Source organism: Bacillus rossius, chromosome 16, assembly GCF_032445375.1.
Source record: "Bacillus rossius redtenbacheri isolate Brsri chromosome 16, Brsri_v3, whole genome shotgun sequence".
Taxonomy (NCBI): Eukaryota; Metazoa; Arthropoda; class Insecta; order Phasmatodea; family Bacillidae; genus Bacillus; species Bacillus rossius.
The window spans coordinates 19,550,106-19,575,949 of record NC_086343.1 but is presented as its reverse complement, the minus strand read 5'-3'; the positions used below and the strand labels follow the sequence as shown (position 1 = coordinate 19,575,949).

General features: G+C 38.8%; 1 protein-coding gene across 1 annotated transcript in view; it reads right to left on the bottom strand.

Annotated features, from left to right (window-relative positions):
• The window catches only part of LOC134539881 (Fanconi anemia group D2 protein), a 50,911-nt gene that overhangs the window by 5,050 nt on the left and 20,017 nt on the right, over positions 1-25,844 (bottom strand). The window contains exons 12-23 of the mRNA XM_063382226.1: positions 24,478-24,590; positions 24,314-24,387; positions 24,107-24,217; positions 20,241-20,499; positions 18,664-18,821; positions 17,335-17,557; positions 15,554-15,799; positions 11,712-11,871; positions 6,673-6,882; positions 5,426-5,648; positions 3,548-3,740; positions 2,301-2,450 (exon numbers count right to left, since the gene is read on the bottom strand). Of these exons, the coding sequence (XP_063238296.1) occupies positions 2,301-2,450; positions 3,548-3,740; positions 5,426-5,648; positions 6,673-6,882; positions 11,712-11,871; positions 15,554-15,799; positions 17,335-17,557; positions 18,664-18,821; positions 20,241-20,499; positions 24,107-24,217; positions 24,314-24,387; positions 24,478-24,590 (2,120 nt within the window). The remainder of the gene's footprint in view (positions 1-2,300; positions 2,451-3,547; positions 3,741-5,425; positions 5,649-6,672; positions 6,883-11,711; positions 11,872-15,553; positions 15,800-17,334; positions 17,558-18,663; positions 18,822-20,240; positions 20,500-24,106; positions 24,218-24,313; positions 24,388-24,477; positions 24,591-25,844) is intronic.

The following is a 25,844-nucleotide window of genomic DNA, read 5'->3' as shown; positions in this document are numbered from 1 at the left end:
AACTCAAATCCTCGACTGGAATTGCCGAATCTCGAACCCAAACCCGAATCTTTTAATAGATGATGTCCACATATCTAATGTAAGTGAGATGTATTCTGCTTGCACTAAAAGTCCCTTGACTTTATCACATGTAGTTTGGTACATTTCTGGTATAAGTGTATATAAAGACAACAATTTTTTTCTTGAGAAATTTCAGTTTTAGTACAGATTAGCGGTTAGGATTTTTTCTATAAATAAGCTAGAGGTCTGCGAGCCTAAGAATTTTACTTCGAGCCGAGCTCGAGCTTTTGTGGTACAGTTACACTTTTGAGAAATTATTTTTATCTTAAAATTAGTATAATGTTTGAATAAATTATTAAAATGAAGTGGGCTTATTAATTTTGGGTAACTATTTACAGAGTGTGTTTACATTTTGCACTGCTAGAAAAAAAATAACATTTTTTTCCATTGAATCTTACCTGTTTCCATTGGTTCATTAGTAACTGATATCATCCAACTAACATAACCAAGTATATGTTTGTGTAAATGTAACATATCTTTGGAAAAATTTCATCCTTGTCAATTATTCTGGAGTCCTTACTGAGCTTCAACAAACTTAGCACCAAAAATCATGTTGTTTGAAAAGTACATTCACATTGTTTCAACATTTCCACTTTTCAGCACAATAATTCTGAGAGAGATTGTCACAAGAGTATTAAATTCTGTTCTTTAATCTATCATGCAGAACAATAATTTGTTCTGCACATTCAGGAGTTAAATTAGCTCTACGATTGGAGATAGTGTTTCCAGCAAAAGAGAAGCGTCTCTCGCTGGCAACCTGCTTGGCTGGAATGCTTTAGTAAAATTGCTTAACCTCAAAATTAGTGTCATAAATATCTGTAACTGGTCATTAAAGTTTAATCAATTGAAAGTAATAAAAATAAAGCATTTTACTTCATTCAATTTACACTTGCAAAAAAAAAAACATACACACAATAAATCTACATGGAAATTAGTCTTTTTCAATATCCTGAAGTCTGAAATATGTTTACTCATGTCATTAAATGTAGAGCTGTATTGAAGAAGCCGATTTTGCCAATATTTAGTTGAATCGGCATTTCTGCCGATTTCCGATATAGTACACTCGTTAATTTTCGGCCGATATTACTGAAAAACGAAAGAGACTGCCATAACCTAAAAATCCACGAGTACCATTTTCACTTTTCGTAGTAGTACTGCATTCTTTCAGATCACATTATTTCTTAGCAACATGTGCCAACCGTACATATCAAAGTTTAACATTTTTTTTTCAACAATGTTCTTTAATTTAATGTCATAAATAAATAATACATTACTATCACGGTAAATATACATCTCAGTTGTTACGGTAACTATAGTGCAAATATGGTAGCTATCATGCTTCTGTAGTAATTATGGTATCGACAAAGAATCTTTAGTTCTTTTTATGGTAATTATCTTAAAATAACTATTGGGTTTGTACTGTAGTTATGGTACATCATCCATATTTCTTCGTATGTTGTTGTTCATTTGTCTTTTCTTCATATTTACATGGGCCATTATTTGAGACAGGAAGTCTCAGAAAAAATTTTAACGGACATTATATCACACATTTAATGGCGTAAATGATAAGACCTCTGGCAATTTAAATGCTTTATACGGAAAAATCTACCATGCGGGACCTCGTAAGCGAGTTTTACTGTATTTTTTCCCCGTAAATAGTAAAAAACCAAATCCTTTGACGAATCCTATATCAGACCCGCCGAACCTTCGAATCCCTAGGATTCGGCGGATTCGGCGGATATTGGATTCGGTCGCCCCATCCCTAGTTTAAGCCCTTAAAAACTGTAAAGACGATGTTCCGTGACTACGGAAGTTAAAGAATTCACCCGAAAATGGGTGAATTCTAGCAGCACCCAGCACCAACTTGTGTCTAGGCGGCCATCTTAAATTTTTACTGTCCTTTGTTGGACACACAAGCAAGGAGAGTGTTTCGTCCGCATCCAACCAACAACAAAGAGAAAAACACTGTTACATGTCCTTGCTCCAAGCACAAACAAATGAGAAATATGTATAAATACAAATAGTCCTTTTTTAAAGTCACTGAACAGACGAGACAATGAAAATTTCCTGGTGTGTGAAACTAAGTCTTAAGAAATATTCTGTCATATTTGTTGGATAAAACACCGAGACTCCTGTAGGACAAACCAAACCGCACTCGTGTCTCCACTAACACTCCCTTGTGTAAACCTCCCCGATGACCGATGGGGGCCTGACCATGGCACATGGCTCGCGCCACACACCTTGGCCTGGTTGCACATGGGGTAGAGGAAGCGGGTGAAGCACTGCATCCCGTTAACGTCCTCCAGCACCTCGGCGCGGTGCACACGGAACATCTCCTCCCACACGGGCACCGCCTGCGCTATGTACAGCTTCACCATCGCTGCGCAGTTCTGCAACCACAACGCCAACGTCGCCTTTGAATATATATATATATACTGTATAGAAGTCGCCAGCCCAGGTTAAAATTTCTAATACGGTTTAGAGGCAGTTGGTTAATTCACCGCCGCAATCGCCACCATCTCTAGGGGCATCGACTTATGGCGGTCCCTAGCGGACAAGTGTCAAACTCTTCAAACACCCCTTCCCCCCCCTCCCGTTGAACGACCTTGAGCTGCAGTGAATGATTGGTGGGGGGTGCAGGGGAATGACAGCGGGCGACAGTGCTGCGCTCTAACGTGTAAATAACAACTAAGACGATACAGGGCGTTACGGCAGCGCACTGCAGCGGTGAAGTTCCCAAGCTGCTCATCATACGCTCCTGAAAAACGTAGAGTAAATCCTATCCACTCGCGACTTCTATTCACACTTATATTCAAAGACGTCGCTGCCCCTTCATCCCTTGTGGCCCTCCGCGTTGTGCGGTGGAGGAATGCTCACAGTGCGCGTCAAACGACTTGCGAGTTGAGCAATACAGTTTGATGGAAAAGTTGTGGCGTATCTTGATCTTGGAAGCAACAATAGTTAATAATATATGACTTGTACGAAGCTAAGAATATTTACTGAGAAATTTGAATTTGTTTTCAGCTTTTCAGAAACATAGCACGTACATAATTTCTATTTGTAAAAAATAATATGTGATCATGAAAAAAAAAAAACATTTTACTTTTATGTATATAAACAGCTGGATCAACAAATCATTTTTGAAACATAAAATTTTATTAGTTAACAAAAATGCACTGCCAGGATTTTCTCTTGCATTTTACACCACACTATTATAGTTTTAAATAAATCCCCCCCCCCCCCCCCGTTTTTTATCATACTTTATTTTGCATCAATTTTTCTTGAAATCCTGCAAAGTGTGGAAAAAAGAAACGTTTCATTATATGTTTCACTTAATTTTTTTTAAAAAATAAAGTTGCATGATCAAACAGTTTGATTTCAGAGAGAGAGAAAAAAAATGGGGGTTACATGACTCAAGACATATCTGTGATCACACATATATAAAATTACAACACAACTGCATGACGACATTGCGATGGACACCAACCTTGAAGAATGCCACCTTGTTGGAACGCGACAGCAATGTTTTCAAAATGCTTATCAGGTGCTTGAGCGATGCATTGACCTTCTTCCACACATCCATTTTCTCTCGAGGTGTGGATGTGTCCAGCATCAGTTTGCTCTCCGTGGAACTGATCAGAGTCCTGAACAATTCTTGGAAGAGAACGTGAAAGTTCTTCCTAAAAAACAAACAAAAAGGACCCTACTTTCCTTTCACTGCTAAGCTAAACTCTTCCAATTATGTAAACCTCTTAACTCTAAGAAATGATGCATCACACAAATTCCAGTCCGTCTTGAAGGACGACATCTTTATTCTGCAAAACACGCCATACGCAGACGCCATAACCCAATTGTACTAGCTATAGCATCTTGTGCCCATTCAGTTTCTACTTTCCCGATATCACAACCAAATGGCTGAAGCTAAGAAAGTATATACTTATAAAATAAAGTGATGAGAAAATACTCATAACTGTGAAAAAAATTAAATAATTTAATGCAGTATAAGACCATTCTGAAGAAGTAGCATTGTTGATAGTGTTGTTGATTGTTGCGTTTCTATTTCAGTAGGCAGGCGAGTCCAACAGTTGATTTTTTGCCAAAAATATTTGTAATGTAAGAAAGCACCACACCATATATTAAGACAAGGCGTATCTATGGTGTAAATGGAAATTGTGTGAACTTAACCTAGAATCAATTTTTTAGAATCAGAACCAAACTGGGAAAAAAGAAAGAAAAAAAAAACCCTCACACATCACTGTTATAAAAAACCAATTTTTTTGGATATGTTCTAAATATTAAGGGTAAGAGACTTTTTTGAGGGCAATGCTGATTCATGAAAATATGGTTTTTACACACACCTGCCCCTCAAAGTAAAGCCCTAATTTGTTCCAGGAAAACAGATCACTTATCAAAACAGCGTTTATCAAAAACAGTTGTTTCCATTACAATGCATGTTTATCAAAAACAGTTGTTTCCATTACAATGCATGTTAATCAAAATAATTTGTTTTCCAAGCAGGTAAGTGTGCTTGCTACAAACATTTTAGTCAAGACACTACTCCCGTTAAAAAACATTTACAGTGCTAATGTATGTATAAAAACATTTAAATAAATGTTGGATAATATTTTGAGATTAAACAACCTAAAATTAAATACAAAAAATTCATGGACAGCACTGTTTACATAATAGGACTTTGGCATAACATTCCTAATAGGTTCTAACCACATTTCTGAGTTACAAAACAATGATGTTATTAATATAGCAAGTATATTTCAATTCTAAAAAAAAGATTTAAAAAATTGTTAACTAAATGTTTTCTATTATTACAAAGATTATTTAACATTTCAACAGAATTTCGACTGTTGTTTACTAAATGTGTGTGTGCCATGATATGCCACTAGCATATCCTGGTAGGCACAAGGTAAACTAGACTCGAACGTTTCTGGCTTTTCTATACAGAGCTGCCTGCTGACATAAGGGATGGCGTAATATAAACGTTGGCTGAACACTCAGGCCGTCGTCGGAGATAATAACGCAGTGTAGTATTAAGCGAATACATAGCTATAAAAGGAAAGAGCAAAATAATGATTTTTGATTCATCACACTATTAATCCAGTGCATTGTATTTAATGCTACACAAAGTGCTGTTGACATCAAGGACGCACGGAAATAAAAAAATTCACGTAAAAGAAAAAAAGGTGCTACTTTGAATATACTACACTACTTCAAATAATGCCGTAGTTTATTAGCGTCATTACTTCAAAACTGTTTCTATCGTTACTTTGAGCAGTGGGTGCATAACGTTACAGCTGTTTCTCACAAAAGAAAAGGGCCCCAGGGCAACACTCTAAACATGCAGCCTCACCTGTTCACAGACGACATGCACGTCAGCGGATCCCCCTTCTTCACGCTGCGTGCTTCCGACTCGATGCTCTCGATGAGCTGCGTGACCATCTCGAAGGTGTCCTGCGAATTGTCGAAGTACGTCCGCACGAACGTCGCGATCACTCGGTTCTGCACCGCGCCTTCCTCCTCCATCCCGACAGAGGAGTACCACGTCTGCATCAAGTAGCCGAGGCACATGCTTGCTGCAAAATGCGAGACAGAAAAACAAACCATTTGTATTTCAGAAGTGTCAATCATGAAGTCCACAAATTAGAATTTTAACATCTTATAAATTAAGGGTGAAAAAATGAAGGTGGGCTATCGACGTTTGGTTACATCCGTCTGTCAACAGTTCATCCGTCAACAAGCCATAAGGGCACAACTAAAATTTCAAGATCTTTAGATTTCATGTGAGCGAGTTGCGTCAACAATCACGGCTGACGAGAACATTCGACACCATGGAGCAGCGAAAGAGAGCAGGTGAACACCAGACCAAACTCACTGAATCATGAAGAAGTCTGCTGCATTCTCCACCTGCAGGAAACTCAACTTGCTTTCGCAGAAGGAAAGTGATTTCAACACCAGAGCAACATTGCAGCCTAATCGAAAGACCGAGATCATAAATGGTTAGATGTATAAAAAGTGGAAATATTTGTGCCTACTCTTAACCACTTGCGTGGATAATTTCGAAAAACCATTGACGGACGGACCAGTATTTGAACCTAAGTCTTCCTTGAAGTGAGTCCAACATTTTACTGTTTCCCCACCATTTTCTGTTTTATGTTTTACGTTGTTGTTGTTGTTGTTGTTTGGACTTGTAAATATTGTGTGTAATTTAGTGTCTAGTGTTTGAAACATTTGAATTTTGAACTTCCCGCGGTGCTTGCCAGCAGCGCCAATGTTTTTCAAGTTGGTTGCCTGCCGAGGTGGGTAGCCCTGCAGCTTCCGACAACGAGGCAACAGTTGTTGTTCGACCATCATGGCGGTAAGTTGTACTATCATGCACGCTTGCTGCCGACCGAGATGTTTGCGAGTGCATCGTCATTAATCGTGTCTTTATTATCTGGATTTTAACAGTCTCGTGCATCTCTAGACAAAACAGTTGTTGTTGTGGTTATTTTTGTTGCGATTGTCATATTTCTCGGAATTGCACACCCTTTTGGCAAGCATTTACAAACTGAGTATCAAAAATACAGCCCAGCCGCACGGCCGCCGCTCAAACCGTACCCACGTCCTCCTTGAGCTTGGCGTCGTCGCCGACGAACAGGGTGAGCGTCTGCAGGAGCTTGACCAGGCTGCTGGCAGAGCGCACGTCCAGCGCCAGCTTCTCGAACGACTTGAGGTACGAGCACGACTCCCTGACCAGCTTCTTCAAGGAGGCCGCCTGCGAGGAGCTCCTCTGGTCTCCCGCGTGCTTCGCCAGCACCCGCAGTGCTTCTGCAACGCCCACAGCGCTCGGATCGAGGTTCACACCGGCAACACATACGCCAACAGTGCTCGGACCGAGGTCCACATCAGCAACACATACGCCAACAGCGCTCGGATCAAGGTCCACACGAGCAACACATATGCCAACAGCGCTCGGATCGAGGTCCACACGAGCAACACATACGCCAACAGCGCTCAGATCAAGGTTCACACGAGCAACACATACGCCAACAGCACTCGGACCGAGGTCCACACGAGCAACACATACGCCGACAGTGCTCGGATCAAGGTCCACACCAGCAACACATACGCCGACAGCGCTCGGATCAAGGTCCACACGAGCAACACATACGCCGACAGCACTCGGACAGAGGTCCACACCAGCAACACATACGCCAACAGCGCTCAGATCAAGGTTCACACGAGCAACACATACGCCAACAGCACTCGGACCGAGGTCCACACCAGCAACACATACGCCAACAGCGCTCGGATCAAGGTTCACACGAGCAACACATACGCCAAAAGCGCTCGGACCGAGGTCCACACCAGCAACACATACGCCAACAGCGCTCAGATCAAGGTTCACACGAGCAACACATACGCCAACAGCGCTCGGACCGAGGTCCACACCAGCAACACATACGCAGACAGCGCTCGGATCAAGGTCCACACCAGCAACACATACGCCGACAGTGCTCGGATCAAGGTTCACACGAGCAACACATACGCCAAAAGCGCTCGGACCGAGGTCCACACCAGCAACACATACGCCAACAGTGCTCGGATCAAGGTTCACACGAGCAACACATACGCTAACAGCGCTCGGACCGAGGTCCACACCAGCAACACATAAGCCGACAGCGCTCGGATCGAGGTCCACACGAGCAACACATACACCAACAGCGCTCGGACCGAGGTCCACACCAGCAACACATACGCCGACAGCGCTCGGACCGAGGTCCACACGAGCAACACATACGCCAACAGCGCTCGGACCGAGGTCTACACCAGCAACACATACGCCAACAGCGCTCGGACCGAGGTCCACACCAGCAACACATACGCAGACAGCGCTCGGATCAAGGTCCACACCAGCAACACATACGCCGACAGTGCTCGGATCAAGGTCCACATGAGCAACACATACGCCAACAGCGCTCGGACAGAGGTCCACACCAGCAACACATACGCCAACAGCGCTCGGATCAAGGTCCACACGAGCAACACATATGCCGACAGCGCTCGGATCAAGGTTCACATGAGCAACACATACGCCAACAGCGCTCAGACTGAGGTCCACACCAGCAACACATACGCCAACAGCGCTCGGACCGAGGTCCACACCAGCAACACATACGCAGACAGCGCTCGGATCAAGGTCCACACCAGCAACACATACGCCGACAGTGCTCGGATCAAGGTTCACACGAGCAACACATACGCCAAAAGCGCTCGGACCGAGGTCCACACCAGCAACACATACGCCAACAGTGCTCGGATCAAGGTTCACACGAGCAACACATACGCTAACAGCGCTCGGACCGAGGTCCACACCAGCAACACATACGCCGACAGCGCTCGGATCGAGGTCCACACGAGCAACACATACGCCAACAGCGCTTAGATCAAGGTTCACACGAGCAACACATACGCCAACAGCACTCGGACCGAGGTCCACACGAGCAACACATACGCCGACAGTGCTCGGATCAAGGTCCACACGAGCAACACATACGCCGACAGCGCTCGGATCAAGGTCCACACGAGCAACACATACGCCGACAGCACTCGGACAGAGGTCCACACCAGCAACACATACGCCAACAGCGCTCAGATCAAGGTTCACACGAGCAACACATACGCCAACAGCACTCGGACCGAGGTCCACACCAGCAACACATACGCCAACAGCGCTCGGATCAAGGTCCACACGAGCAACACATATGCCGACAGCGCTCTGATCAAGGTTCACAGGAGCAACACATACGCCAACAGCGCTCGGATCAAGGTTCACACGAGCAACACATAGGCCAACAGTGCTCGGACCGAGGTCCACACGAGTAACACGTACGCCAACAGCGCTCGGATCAAGGTTCACACGAGCAACACATACGCCAACAGCGCTCGGATCAAGGTTCACACGAGCAACACATACGCCAACAGCGCTAGGACCGAGGTCCACACCAGCAACACATACGCCAACAGCGCTCAGACTGAGGTCCACACCAGCAACACATACGCCAACAGCGCTCGGATCAAGGTTCACACGAGCAACACATACGCCAACAGCGCTCGGATCAAGGTCCACACCAGCAACGCATACGCCGTCGACACTTCGTCGTCTGAGAATCTGAGTGTTCCATGTCCGTTGAAGTCGGAACTGGAGATATAAGCATTAGAAAGTTCAAATAACTATGAATATCATGACATAGAACAAAATAATATTGGTCTTAAATTAAGAACAAACAATTTTATGTGCGTAGAGACGTTTGTGGATATAGTACAAATGAATACTCTTTATTAATTTCATGTCCATAGCATAAAAAACCTAAAAAGTGGACATAGAACACTCCAATACTCAGGCGGCGACTTGTAATACCCGTTCATTACAGGGAAACTTCACTACCAAGTGCCTCACATCAAAAGAACGCTTCTGCAGATCTAGTGTTTTTGAAACTGAATCAAAATTTTAATAGAAAAACTATTTGAAAATATCAAAAATTATTCGAATCAAATTTTAAAATATTTATTTCACACCTGAGAGGAAGAACTGATACAAAATGCAGAAAATGAAAAGAGAGAAATATATTGAGATATCTTCTTCGATACTTGTCCCTTATTTCGGAGCTTTCGTCTTGGAAGGCGGTGGCAGATACAAGAATTTATTTTGGAAGAGGATCAGGAGAAAAAAAAAACACCCACAAAATGGTGTTTGACAGTTACGTTATCATTCTCACATGCATCACTGCCTTTGAAATTTGAGATTTCAGGCATTGTAATAGCAATATTTGAATCACTCAAAATAACATACTGCCTTCAATGAGATCTCTCTAATTTTTTCTAGTGATTTGTCGGATCCCAATTTCCTTGAATCCAAAACTTGAATTCGAACCCCGGAGAGTACCTTGAATATACCCCTCGAATCCGAATCTAGGTGTCTAAGGACAAAAATAAAATAATGTACAAAAAATGAAAAATATTAACTATGGTTTTAAAACATTCTATACTATAAATATTCTTTTCACAAACTAAGTTTACAGAATCAATACATTTTGTAATTTAATTTATTAATTACATGTTAAAAGTACAGTATCTTGGGAAATGGTTACATGATAGGTGTGAAGGAAAAAAACTAACCTAATGAACTTCAGAAGGGCTATCAGTTTTGAATTATTTAATTTACTTTGATATTCTTCCTTCAAATTTGAATCCTTCGAATACTAAGGATCTGATGGTACTTGGATTTGATGCGAATACTAAGAATTTGATTGACCAAACCCTAATTTTGTAATAACTTCAATTCCCTCCTATCTCCACCTAACTCGATCATTGCTGGAAGGGAGCGATGAGGGGGTTGAGTTCCCAACGTGTTTTATTAGTAGAGACAAGATTACATGGTGAATTGCGATAAAACCGAAATTATACTGAAAAGCATGTCAACACACAGCATAACAGCGAAATGCACGTTATACCATGGAATTAAGTAGTACTTAACCAAAACTTAATTCAAATCACAAACAAACAAAAAAAAAAAAAGTACCGTATTTACTCGTGTATAGCGCGCCCTCGTGTATAGCGCGCACCACGATTTTTGCAACTAATTCCAAAGAAAAAAAAAAATTGAATTTTTTTTTTCCCCCATAAATAAATTTTACTAACATTTTGTGGTACCTGATTATTTAAATTGATGTGTGGTGATGCGTCAGGAAAATACATAAACTCTGCTGTCTAAACGGAAGATAATGAAGCGCTATATCGTCACAACTGGTACGTGGAAGGAAGGAAGGGAGGGAGGCGTGCCGCGCTACGTTGCTAAGCTGGCGCGGAGAACTTGATGACTCACCGGTGAGGAATGGAGGTAGCGAAGAAGTTGCCGGGGGGGGGGGGGGGACTGGTGACAACATTCTCTCTTTCTCTCTCTCTCTTTTTACTAGCTTCTGAGCTGGCTTTCTGTAAAGGGGGGAGGTCTAAAAATAAACAAGAGACCATGATGTGCGAGCTTGCGCGCGCGCGTGTGCGTGTGTGTGTGTGTGTGTGAAACAGAGGCCTTGTTGCTTGTGCGTATGTGTGGGGGCTGGCCAGAAACGTCACCCGTCACCCGGCAGTTTAACAACTTCCACTCCTCCCCGCCTCACCCCCCCAAAAATTTTTTTTCCCGTGTATAGCGCGCATCCTTATTTTTTTCCTTTACTTGAGGGGAAAAAAGGGCGCGCTATACACGAGTATATACGTATTCTTTTAATGTTAGAAATGTCTTTTACAGACAAAAAAATTGTACTAGAAGACATAGATGAAAAAAAAAATTAATTTTTTTTTATTGAACATCTCTAAAACTCTGAAACCCCAAATGCTCACTAATTTATTTTTATTGCTATGAATGTATGTGGTTTTAGACAAATTTATTACAGATTAATTTATCGTTAAAATGCAGCACACAAGTAAGCTACTATTTTAGTGGAGTACATATTACAAAACAGTATTTATACGTATAAATAAAAACCACTGCACGGAAATCTTCCGTTTTGAAAACGAGATTGGACTAGAAATAAAAGCACAAAAACTTGCCTCTTATCAATCAGAGACCTCTCACTGAACGAAGCACAAACACGACTCGCCTGTCAACAAGGAGTTGTTCCCGCCCGCGTGGAAGGACTCCCAGGAGAAGATTGCGATCATTGCCCGCAGCAGGTGGTCGCAGCAGCACTTGAGCTGGACGCTGTGGGCCGTGAACATGGGCTGGGCGTCGTGCACGCCTGCACACTTCTCCAGCAGCACCTGCAAGCCGTCGTCGCGACTCGCGTTCCGGTTCGACGGGGGAACCGTCACTGCGTTCGCCTCGCGTGGTCCCGGAGAACCGAGGAAACCCGGATAAGAGTGGGTGGGCTAGGGAATTCTCGCCCCAGTCCTCCGAGACATGAGCACAGGGTCTTAAAACTGGGCTACCTCACTCAGTGACAGATGCCTTGAGATTCCCAATAATTAGGCTGTTGGAAATACTGTTGAATCTAGTACCAAATTATTTACGAATGAAATTCAAACACACAGAAAAAACTACCTACCCTTTTCACACTTCTCAAGAAAAATTTAATGCTAAATACAGTGAAATAAAAAAACAACAAAAATAGTTCAATCAATCACAAACTATTTGTCACACATACAAAACATGTAGTAATGTACTAAAATGCAACCAAAAAAAAAAAATTACAATTTTGGAATAAGTCTTCTTGGCATTTTGTTTAAACATTTTAAACACTTTTCATTTAATTAATTTTTGTAAGTCTCACTTGCTGTAACTAAAAAAAAAAAATATTTGATTTGAAATTTTCAATTAAATATTAAATTATTCTAATGGAATTGATTAGTTTCCCATTACGTACAGATTTTTACTAGCAAGTAAAGTGTCTGCGAATATTAAAAAAAATCCATTTTTTTATACATTCATGAATAAGTGAATAATTTGATATTCAATATTCATGAAATTCACATAAAATAAGTCGACCCTAAACAAAAGATGACCCCCAATAACACAAGTCAGGGTTTCAAGAATATATATTAATTATTAACTCACCTTTTTCCTTTCCTTGCTTAGTAGGAAGTCACGGCATAAAATCACACAAACTCTTATAATAATGATAATAATCCAAATAATTTTTCACACTTTTGCCCAAATCTCTATGAATTAAAAATTCTTAGTTAATATTTAAGTTCATTAATAATGCTTTTATTTAATATTAAAAAAATTCTGTAATTTTAAACAAAATATTTACAATACATCTGCTTATCATTTTTCCCATTTCCCCATTGCTGTTGGTTTTAAGACAACCCCTGCATTTTTGATTAGTTTTCTATGAAAAACACTCGTCTTATTTCCGGGTGAATTTGGTACTTTGATATTCATTTCGGATATTTTTTTTAAAATTATTAATTACCAATAGATGCACGAAGTAGGTCTCATTCACAAATAATTTAACTGAAAAAATGAAACATGTATGATTTATTGAGAAATTTAGATTTGTTTTCTGCAGTATAATAGATACATTGTTTTTAAATGGATAAAGTAATCAGTGATTATGATTTTAAATTTTTAAAATATGTACTTGGCCTGTATGTATCAAAGCTCTTTCCAATATTTGATTTTACTTTGTCAGCAAAATTTTTCATTAATTTTATTTCAAGCTTTGATTGTATTGCAAAGCTTTGCATTTGATGTGAAGCTAAGCATTTGTTGTAAAGCTTTAAAACATGGAAGCCTAAGATTTACTCATGAAACTACTTAGCGTTTTTTTTGTGTCACATATGTTTTGTGTCACATGTTTAGCACAAATAAAGGCGGTTACTTAAAAAATAAAATTGTGAAACTCAGGTCTGCTTTTATGAATGTTCAATTCTAATATTATGCAAGGTTAGTTCATGATTTTTATATTGAACTGTGTTATATATAGGGCCCAATTGGTTAATCACCTAATCAGTTCAAACATTCAAAACATTAAAATTCAATATTTTTTTTTGCTTCAATCCCAACATTTTATAAAATAAATGTAACACAGCCTTGCTGAGAACGAATATTCACAAATCTATTCGACTTTGCAAATATTTCAAACATTTTATTTGATGTTCGCTTTGCATCAAAAAAAACTAGTGGCCCGCAAAAAAGACTTTATTTATAAGTGTATTATAAGTTGGAACAGCAAAGCTACAATCAAACTCAAAAAAATAAAAAAGTATTGGTTTCCGAAAATTAATTTCTAGGTTTTTTTTTTATTTTCATTCATTTTACAGCTATCTACAGTAGAACCCTGTTATAACGAATCTGAAGGGAGTAGTTTATATGTTCACTATAGAGGGGAAACTTTATATCTGGGAAAACTTTTATATTGGCAATACATACTCAAAAGCAAAATCTTAACTACACATAGGCCTAAGCCATGAAAAGAACGAATGAAAATACTCAAAGCAACAGTTTTATGAGCAAATGCAGATAATATTTTTAATGAACTACACTTTCTATTACCTAATGGTTCTTGGAAATCGGCGTATTATCCTTTTTTCGGGCATTTAATACTCTGTGACGTTATCGCAGCTTGAGAAAGAAGATTGTTCAGCTTGTTTAATGTTGTACTTAATGTGGATGTTGCAATTCCCAGTTCCTTTGCTATTAACACGTGCGGGACAGTGGGGTTGGAGTCTCCCTTTTCAATAATGTCCAGTTTATCTCGCACAGATAATGCCTTACGTTTTTTAACACGTTTTTCACCCCTTTTTATGTACGTATTTTTTATTGAAGCACATTTGCAGCTTAATAACACGTAATTATTTTTACCGTCAAAAGTAAATAAACGAAAAATAACGAGTCTGGTGCATCAAAGATTACAACGTATCATTTAGTATCGCAGTTGCTAAAGCTGGAACGAAATTTTCTCACTTTCTATGGAAAAATTTTGTCCACAGAGTTCTATCTAGTGGTAGTCTTACGAACCTTACCCGATCAAAATGTCCGAAACGTGAACGATAAAAATGAGACGTAAAAATATTGAATTTGCTGCTATAATGTACATACGTATTTGTGTGGCGGTAATTTATTTATAATTTTGATAACATAATAAATGTACACGTGTTCGCCCATTCTTTAACTATGCAGGGAAAACTATTTTTTATTTTCACCAAACTGATCACCATTTTTGGCTACACGTACCCTACCGAGGCCACTCGAATATGACTTGTTTATAATATGAACAGTGGACAATCGAGTAGCGTATTGCTGAGAAAAACTTCAATGTGATCCAGAAGAGACGTTTTGTGAAAAAACTTTTAATTATATGAAAATATTTGAGATAAATGTGCATTATGTCGGCAAAATTTGTTCGTGGTACACGGGAAAACGTATCAACATTGACAAAAGTTGTGCGCTATATCCAATAAATTAATACATAACCTCAAATCATTTTGCCGGGACTGAGACGGAAATTCACAATAAACGGGAATTCATTATAGGCGGGTTCACTATAAACGGGTTCTACTGTATTATGGTTCCATATAATCGCACTATCAAAGTAATACGGCCACATGTCAAAAGTAGTAACTTTTAACACAATTAAACAAGAGGCTACATTATTGCAATAACATGGTTAAATTTCAGACTTGCATCCGTCGCAACATCGTGTATTGAGCGTTATTTTTCAAAATTCAGGTATGGCCTTATTACATTGGTAAGATTGGCAGATGTTGTTTCCATTGGCGATCGTAACTCAATTTCACATTTTTTGAGATATGGCTCTATTACTTTGACAGTGCGATATATATATATAATCTCTTTTATTTAAATTTGGATCAATTTTTCTTGGATTCCTGTGAAGTGTGGGGGAAAAAAAATATCAATGTAATATAAAAATTTGATTCAAAAAAATCTGATGTCCAATCAGAAGAGACAGAAGCCCGCCTGCAATACGACGGTCCCTACCTTCAGGCTGTCAAACACCTGCTCCAGCTTGGTGCACAGGTGGTCCAGGATCCCGACGGCCAGCCGGGCGAACTTGCGGGCGGAGAGGCCGCACAGCCGCACGAAGCCGGCGTCTCGCTGGGTCCCGAAGCGGCCGAAGGTCACCCTCTTCACGTGCACCGGCAGCATGTGCTCCAGCTTGGCCGCGAAGTCCACCAGGAGGAACAGCAGGCTCTCGCAGTTCAGCCGAGCTTCGTCTCCCATATCCTGGTGGTGGCGGGGGAACCCGGCAAACAAGTTAATTCAGGCATTAAGAGGCCACTCCAGTGTTTCAGGGGCACTATGCAACCCGCGTTAACCTTTTAAGATTCAATGCTATTTTCATTTTGCTTATAACTAATTAACTAATATAGATTTCGAAATGATGCTTGCTTGATATGTAAGACAACGATGCTCTTATCGAAGCCCCTTTCTTCAAAAACGTGCATAAATTATGGATTTATACTAATCTTTACTAATATGCATAAGTGTATTGTCTAGGTTTGAACCATAATTTATGGACGTTTTTGAATAAAGGGGCTTTGATAAGAGCATCGTTGTCTTACATATCTAGCAAGCATAATTTCAAAATCTATATTAGTTAATTAGTTATAAGCAGAATGAAAATAGCATTGAATCTTATGAGGTTAATGCAGGTTGCGTAGTGCCCCTGAAACACTGGAGTGGCCTCTTAAGGGCCGCGCCTGCCCGTACTCACACACGGCGTGCGGACCTTCAGGAAAAACAACGCGATTCGAAAACTACTCAAGATAGCATTTAAGAATTCACTGAGGGCGATAGGTAGTTTTGTTTCAGGTTAAAGTTTTTAAACTGTAATTTTAAAAGAGTTATAATGGCTAAAAGGCGTGTTTTCAGAGTAATTTTCAGGCATAAAACACAACCGGTACAGATCTTTGAAAGCACTTAAGGGACTTGCATTACACCTTTATCTTCATTTCTTTGCCATATGATGTTACCGCCACCGCTTAAATTTTACTTTTGTCCTGCGCGCCAGTTCACAGCCTTGCGCTTACAGCAGACACCGCCCTAGAAGCACCAGCGAGCGTCGCGCTTTATCATCCCACCTCACTGACACAGATACACCCCTGATGAGGCGGGTGTTAGATCATTGGTGTCCTACCAAAGTACGAAACATTAACTGGGCAAAACAATGGCCATGGTAAATTTTAGTATTGGGTTAATGATTGGTGTTACCTTCAGCCACGGGTTGCTTCGAAAAGAAAATATATTTGTGGATATTTTTAATTCATGGTAATCTATAAATAAGCCCAATACCTTACCATTATTTTTCTAATAAATACAACATTTATACAACATAACCTAAACAATTGTGCCTAAGAATTCAAAGGACCTAAATTAGAGAAAAATGGTAGAAATAAACACCTATGGCACTATAAACAGGTGAATTGAAAATACTATTGGTGAAACCGGGAGTGGATGAACTTGTACTTTTATCATGTGTATTGGTTTGATAAGTATCAGTTGCAAACAAATACATTGGAAATTCAGAATGTTGGGAATATCAGCCGGCATTGATACTTAAATTATTACATTGGTACAATGATCCTAGTAATTATCTCAAACAAACAAACTAAATTTAAGACATAATTCTGCTGACTTCCTATTCCAGACAGGCATTTCTCAAAAACACTCAGAAGCCTTTAACATACATAAGTGTCAACAAAGCTTTGTCTAACCCTACCTCAAACTCAGCCTCCGTTGAAATCAATGCAGTCTCTTACCTGGCTGTCTAACTGGATGTCCAAAGGCTTCTTCAGCAGAAGGATAACGTTCATGTCGATCTCTCGGAGGAAAGGTCGGTACAGAGTCATCATGCTCCACCACGTGAGTTCCTTTCCTGGTTTGGTCTTTGCAGCCTGCGTCTGTGTCGCTATTTGAGTGCTATAGTTGAGCAAAGTATTTTTCTGTTTTGTAGCCCCCTTAACTTTCTTGGATTTCTTCTTGCTGAAATAAACTCGTATTTAGTAGGTTTACTTGTACAATATTTCTTGTGATATATACATGATATCGGCAGCATGATTTTCATAATATTCACACAAAGAGCAGTTTTTATTCAAATTAAAATTTTATAACTGTACTTTCATTAAATTTATAACAAAGGCACTAGATTTAGTATTACAGAACACATTGTACATGTGCTCATACATTTTTTGAGTTAAAATAGTGTAATTTAAACATTTTAAACCATCATATAAGCTGTACTTAAATAGTAGTACCATAAGATATGTGAGATAAACATATGTAGAAGCTGCTAAGAATGTTTCTCTCTTTTTATGTCCAGTGTATGTGTGCTTGGTAAAAACAGCGAAGTTTCTTCCCATTCTTGGTGTGACATATTTTTTTTGGACCTTGCGTGACAAAATGCTGTCACTATGCTAGGAGTGTGAGTGTGGTTTGGCGTTCACCAGAAACTAATCACAGGGCTGGCATGTCGTGTTTCTACACTCTGATCTGAAAACTGTCAACTTTAACCACCCCTCTCAAGGTTTTGATTTTTACAGACACACACATTAATCCTTATCAATATGCTGTCGGTTCTGATCTATTTTTAACGACCTGCTGGACTCCTCTCAGCAAAATACTTTAGCTGATAACGTGGGTGTCAGTAATGGTTCCGAATTTCTTCTCTAAATTTATGTAGAGAAAAAAAAACTCCACACAAAATAAACCTAAAACACTAAAAATATCCTGTGGAAATTTTGTCCCCACATCAAAATTTGTTAAAACTATTTTATTTATTTTGCGCACAACGTTTCCGTTCAGCGCGACGGGAATTCGTGAACCAAAACCCCTGGCGGCTGCAGTCCAAAATACAGCCTAACCAGAATTTTTTTTTTTTTACATCACAAGACATTTTCATTTAAGCAAAATTTTAGGTAATACAAACTACATTCAGTATCTGAGGGAACGTGTCATAATAAAGGAAGTCTAAAATTTTTGCACACGAATCGAGCGGACGGTCTCCGACCATCTATACTTAATGTGTGACGTCCACAAACAAAAGGCTGCAGGGACCCGCAGACACACTGGGGAGGGAGAAACGGTCGTACCTGCCGGGAGCGGGCTTGGGGCCCTTGCCGGCCGGGGCGGGCTTCACCGCCATCTCGTGGTAGAAAGAGCAGTCGGGCGGACGGTAGTCTGGCAGCGCCAGCACCCGGGCCGCCAGCCGCTTCAGGAGGGCGACGATGTGCCCCAAGCGCTGGCACACCTGTCGCCCGCAAACACGCACAGCATCACAACACATGCCCCATCGACCATCGTCTACTTCCGTTAGCTGGACGCAGCCAAGAACACACTTTGAACAGATCACACATACAGTGACGCACCACCCTATGAGAATATCATTACAGTAGTAAGGGTTTATGTTACACGAATGCATTTAATAGCTAAGTAAATACTTAGCAACATAAAAAAAAAATTCCCATATTTAGAGTAAAGATCATAAATTCAGGGACAGGCAACCAGAAATTGGTATCCAAAAATAAAACACAAACTAAATTTGGGAGTAGAAAAAAAACGAACTATAATTACTACATACCGTACTTAGAGAGAGAGAGAGAAAAAAATATATATATAAAGGTAGAAAATGCTTAATTTAGTTAATTTAGTAAACTAGCTAAAAGGTTTACTATTCTTTACCTTGGCATGAAGTAAGCATTTCGGTGCTACACAGTTTATTGAAAAGTAAATATTCAAAGTTGTACAAAATGTACGATGGGTATCTGATACACGTGGTGTTTGTGTTTTTTTTAAAAAAGCTTTTCATGTATTTTTATGATTTTAAATTATTGTCTCCCTGGCAAAATAATTCACTTTTTTAGATTTTAAAAAGCTGAGTATAGTCCTTACTACACAATTAATGCCTATTACAGTAAATTAACCACTATTTGCTATGGTACACAAATACAGTAAAAAGTTAACACTTTTTTTTTAAGAAACTTTTATGATTTTTCTACAATTCAAGAGGATTTTTGTGGCTAAACTTAAACTTGTGACAGGTAAACACAGAACTCGAACATTTTAAATACATGTCTCGACTCTTGTGAATTTGAATAAATTCGTAGGAATGTTACTGATGTCTAATGGAAATCCAGAATAAAAAGTCATATCAACTACAGTGAAAGTTTTTTGAGCGGCTTGTTTGAGACTACAGCAATGCTGGATAAGCGATTTTGCTGGATTATTGAATGCCAGCACAGTTTCAACAAGAATACAAAAAAATAATAAATATACAGTACTACAGTATTTAAAACAAGTTGTTATAAGCCACTCTAAGGGAAGGGAAAATACAGATGATATGTTGCATCAGAGATTTGGAACTCTTCTCCCAAAAAGGTCATTGTGGAAATGTACCCGTAAAAAGTGAAATATAACCTGCTGTACCGAAATGAAAACAGACCGTAACGATAAACTCTTCGGGAACCGAAAGAAAAAAAAATGCCGGCAGCACAGCAAAGCGACCTGGCAGACAAGAGTCAATTGCCGAAATCCACTAGACAATATTTAAATGCAAAGGGCTGGATTCGTGCCCGGTTTCAGAACCGGCCGAATCATAGAACACCGTATTAATTGTGTGCGGACAGTAAAATGAGGGCATATAAAACTTTGATGAATAACTTTAACCGACCTTGACTTGGTGCATGTCCTGGCAGCTGAAGCCGTTCACCAGCTCTACGAACCAGTTGGCGGTGTGGAAGAGGCAGTCGAGGAAGCGCTTCTGGTCGGACGAGTCGAGGGCGGGGAAGTTGGGGTCCGAGTCCGGGTCGGGGCAGGCCACCTCGCAGCCGAGGAGGGCGTCCACGGACACCAGGCTGCCGCTCTCCAGGAGGCTGAGCGTGCACAGCAGCCGCGCCATCGGGCACATCACCATCACCGAGTACCTGGACCTGTCGTCCGGGGGACACACACGGCCTCTTAGCACGAGCAGAGGTGGTGGGGACAACAGCCCCTCCCGTGATAGGCCTGCGACAAGCTTCGACCTTTGAATATATATATATACTGCATAGAAGTCGCCAGCCCAGGTTAAAATTTCTAATACTGTTTTGAGGTAGTTGGTTAATTCACCGCCGCAATCGCCACCACCTCTAGGGCATTGACTTGCGGCGGTCCCTAGCGGACATGTGTCGAACTCTTCAAACACCCCTTCCCCACCCTCCCGTTGAACGGCCTTGAGCTGCAGTGAATGATAGGTGGGGGGGTGCGGGGGAATGACAGCGGGCGACAGAGCTGCGCTCTAACGTGTAAATAACAACCCGAGACGATACAGGGCGTTACGTCAGCGCACTGCAGCGGTGAAGTTCCCAAGCTGATCATACGCGCCTGAAAAACGTAGAGTAAATCCTATCCACTCGCGACTTCTATACAGTATATATATTCAAAGCTTCAACTAAGCAAATTGATCGCTCTCTTAAATTTTATGAATCGACTTTGCCAGGAAATTTGCTGTTCGTTTTATTTTAAGCTTCGGTTATGATGCAAAGCTTCGCTTCTGATGTGATGCTAAGGTGTTTTTTTTTTTTGCGGAGCTTTGAAACACGGAAGCCCGAGATTCGCTCATGAATTTTTTTTTAGCTTTTTGTGTGTTGCACAGAGTTGGATACTTTAAAAAATCAAATGTGGCACTCCGGTTTTCTTTTATAAATGCTCTATATTAATATTATGCATGGTTAGTTAATGATTTTTATTGAATGGTGTTACATGCAGGGCCGAAGGGCTCAAACATTATCAACATTAAATATTTTTTTTTTTAAATTCAGTATTTTATAAAATAAGTGTAATGCAGCCTTGCTGGAAAAACAATATTAGCAAATCAATTACACTTTGTGAATAATTTTAACATTCAATTGGATTTTTGCTTTGGATCAAAAAAACTACCTATTATTTGCACAGGCCTACCTCAAGAGACATTGTTTTGAGGGTAAGAATATATTTATTCTAACTTAAAAACTTAAATTCACTTGTTAAAACTTTTCTCTCATTAGAATTTTTATGAATCATTTAAGATTCAGTATTTGAGACAATGAATTTGGTAAATATTACTACGTGAATCTCTAACTTATTTGATGTAATGTTTTGCAACTACGTCCTTCTTTTGTACAACCGCCTCTCTCGATAAGTCTTCAAGCCACCCCCGCTCCAGCACACCATCCGAACAGAATGTCCACGCCTAAGAGAAGTTCAGACTCTCAGACACAAAAAAAGTCCCAAGAACTAATAGTCTGTGAGTATAAAAAAAATACAGTAAAACCCTCTTAAAAAAATCTCCTGAATAATATCTTTAAAAATGTTTGCATTTAAACTATATTAATGTATTAACACACACAGATTAAACACCTTTTAATAATTTTACCCAGAAATTTACTATATATTAGCAACTAATATGATTTGATATTAGAATCAACATTTTAAATCAATATTTTTTTAAAAGTTTTTTTAATATTTATTGTCTATGGATACAGCAATTGTGTCTCATTCACAAAAAATTTAAATGAAAAGAGTGTAACATCTATGAAGCAAGAATACTTATTGAGAAATTTGGATTCGTGTAATGCAGCATAGTACATAAACACGTGTTTTTTATACAACACACCCATTTCTTTTTAAATTAAAAAGAAATATTTTTTTTTTTTTAGTCCTGCAAAGTATAAAAAAATCTTCACTCTAATAAAATTTGATTAGAAAATATTTGATATTTAATTTTAAATTCAAATGGAATTTAAATAACAATATTCACAGAATGCCAAGAAATAACAGATTCATTTAACAATCAATTTAAGTCGGAACACTTTTACATTGTTGTCGTGTCTTTATCTGGGCCACATTGGACAACTAAAGCAGTTTAAACCAATCAAATACTTAACAGCAATTTTACAAATAAATATCATGCTCTATTTGGGAATCAAATTATGGTGATAATATACCAATTTTATTTTGAGTGTACGAGTAAACAGAACAGTTTTCAAACAAATATAATTACATCCCCAGTTAATTTTTTAACACAATTCAAGTAATTTTTATGCCATCTAATAGTGAATCATAAGTGGTGTGAAAAAACAGGTAGTTAAAGCTACTACAAGCATATTTTAAAGTTGTAACTACATTCTGAGTGAATTGTAACATTGAATTATTGAATTTATATGCTAACCTGTGAATTAAAGGTTAACACTAGGTTTTAAGCCTAGTTGTAACTAGCTTATTTTCTAGTGCGAGAGGGACCACTCTAGGTTTTTGTTAGCCAGTAAGTTTTAGTTGCCATGGCCATGTTTAATCACATGAGGAATAGAAATAGTTATAGTGATAGACAATAGTTAGGCATAGATTAAGTGCCAGCAGCTTACACACTTCGAAAGTAATAATATACATTTTTTAACTATTGTAATTTTTGCTGGACAGTGATGAAACAAGAGGAAAAGCGCTAAGACTAAAAAATTGGATGGAAATATTCTTGTATTACATTGCTGAACCAGAATATCAGAGCAGTGTAGCAGAAGACTTTGGTGTAGAACAACGGATAACTGTGCGTGAGATTTATAACATGGTTATGGATTGTATACTTGAAAGAGCTCACAACTGGAGTCACTTTCCTAACTCAGTACAAGAAATGAAAGATGCAAAGTGGTTGTGGCCAACTCGTTATAATTTACTAACTGTTAAAGGTGTATTAGATTGCAGCACAATATATCAAATATATCAACCGGAAGGATTATCCAAGTATCAACATGCAGGCCACATGATATGCACACGAAAGGTTCACTAGTGTTTGTGCAGATTGGCCTGGCAATAATGGATATGAAGAAATATTAGGAACATCATATCGCAACATGATAGTTCAGGTTGCTAGCTCTGTGAACCGAGTTACGGCATATCACCCTGGCTTATTACAACTTTCAAGTCAGCAACAAACAACAGCCAACATGGATTCAACGGAAAACACGTAAGCAACAACAGTAATGAGTCAAGTTAATGCTACCATCCTCGTTACAACTTGAGATAACTGTATCTACAGAATTTCTAGACAGCACTACTTCCAGACTAGTTGTAAGCACCTAGTTTTAGCTTCTATTTATTCACACCGATTTGAGTTTATGCTAAAACTAACTAGTAGTAATTACTAGGGTAGACACTAGGTTTATTCACTCACACTCAAAAAGTTTGTTTCTTACAGCTTTAGTTTACTTCACATACTATTTTTCTTTACAAAAAATATTGAGTCTCCTGTACCTAGGGGCATCTATTACACATACAGAGAGAATGTAGAGGAACCTCATTATAATATACCTGGCTAAAAGTATAAATACTTAGTAAACTAACAAGATGTTTTACATTAACATTACATTACATTACATTTAACATTACATAAAAGACTGATTATTAAGTACCTACTAGGTCTGTAAGACTTTTCAGGTATACTGCAATGAGATTTCACTGAAAATTATATGAACATAAGTACTAAAAAAACACTACATGACGTCACAAAAGAACTATTCCACTCACGTAATATAACCAGGCTGCATTTCTTTCTGCAGCGACGAGGCAATGTCTATGCAGATTCCAGAACCGGGTGAAGAGTACTCATTTAGGAGATACTGAAGCTTGTAATCCTCCCTGCAAACAAGAAACGAGCAATGTACACGACACCCAGCTGACGTACAGCTGTGCAAAGAAAGCAACTCAGAAGAAAACTTAAATGATTTCACTTACGGCAGAGAGATCCCATTCAGCTCGGCAACGTAATAAGCTCCAAAATCATCCTGCACCGTTTGGAACAGCCAAGCCTGTTATGAATTTAGCCCACAACACACATAAACACCTAGGTGCAATCCATTTATGTGAGACACAAATGAGCATCACGTACTTAAGCTTACCACAAATGACTTGTCGATGTCAGCTGTTTTCGCGAGTTTGATGGTCGTGGCCAGTTCTTCGTACAGTAATGCCTCCGCCTTGGGGCAGACTAAGGTGCCATCCGTCACCATTTCTGCGAAATGTGGAATTGGACATTGCATTCGGTCACATTCATTATTTTATTTGGTACGAATGGCAAGACGTACAGGAAACATGTGCTGTAGTTCCTATTCAGCTAAAAAACCAAACTGACTAACTTTTTATAAAAATTATTTCAGTGAAAAATATTTGCCAACCATTTTCCATTCAATGATCATTTTTTTACGTTACTACATTCTTAAGCCGAAAGATTTTAGTTCTTCTAAACATTTATTTAAAAAAAACCCTCTTATAAATAATTCTATTTTATTATAAACATTAACACATTTCATACAAAAAAAAATCCCTTTTATCGCAGCCTACAGGCAGTTGTTCTTATTAAAAATGGTTCTTATTTCTTTTGGAATCACCTGGAACATTCTTGAAACTTCAGGAACATTTTGAAAACTTATAATATTTGAAGTTTTACTATTAAGTTTAAGAATGCCACTAAAGGAGTTATGATTTTTTTTCATCCATCAACCCCTGTTTTATCTTCCCTCTTGCAGTAATGGTTCTTCTTATCAAAATATGTTTCAGAAAAGTTTTAGATAGTATTTAGAAGGTTGACATTAAATTGTAACATATAATACAGTACCTAATAAGTTAGGAATAATATTTAAGTAGTCCAATCCTTATTTTATCCACCCCTTGAAGCAACTTTCTTCTAAATCTACCTAAAATGAGGTGGACCTCATCTTTCTGATATCAAAATTTCGGTTGAAATTTAACTTCTCATTTATTGCAAAAACCACTTGACACAGCAAATAAGGAAACAAAATATTGCTAAAGTGTTAATTTTTCTCAATTTAGGAATGTACAGGCAAATAATTTTGAATTTACAAAAGTTAGAAGTCATTAAATTATTTAAATTATTCATGCATTAATCTATTAGTATTATTTTATTAATGTATTAATCCACAAATATATACATATGTTATTCAAATTTTTGATTTGCATGGTGTCATATCTGGATTATTTTTTCAGTGGGACAGGTGACAGACATCGCTGTGAGTCATTGGGTCTTCTCAGGTACTTCCATATCATTAGTGATGGGAGATATGGATATAAAAAATTATACTAATACAGTTACCAATACATTTCTTTAACAGATCCGATAACTCAAAACCGCTTCAATACCTTTCGTAAACAAACACAGTGAAAATTTACATATAATCATTATTTTTAACTAAGTAATGTCATTACCTTAATAAAATTATCAGAGACAAGATTTTATGGCTTTGTTTTT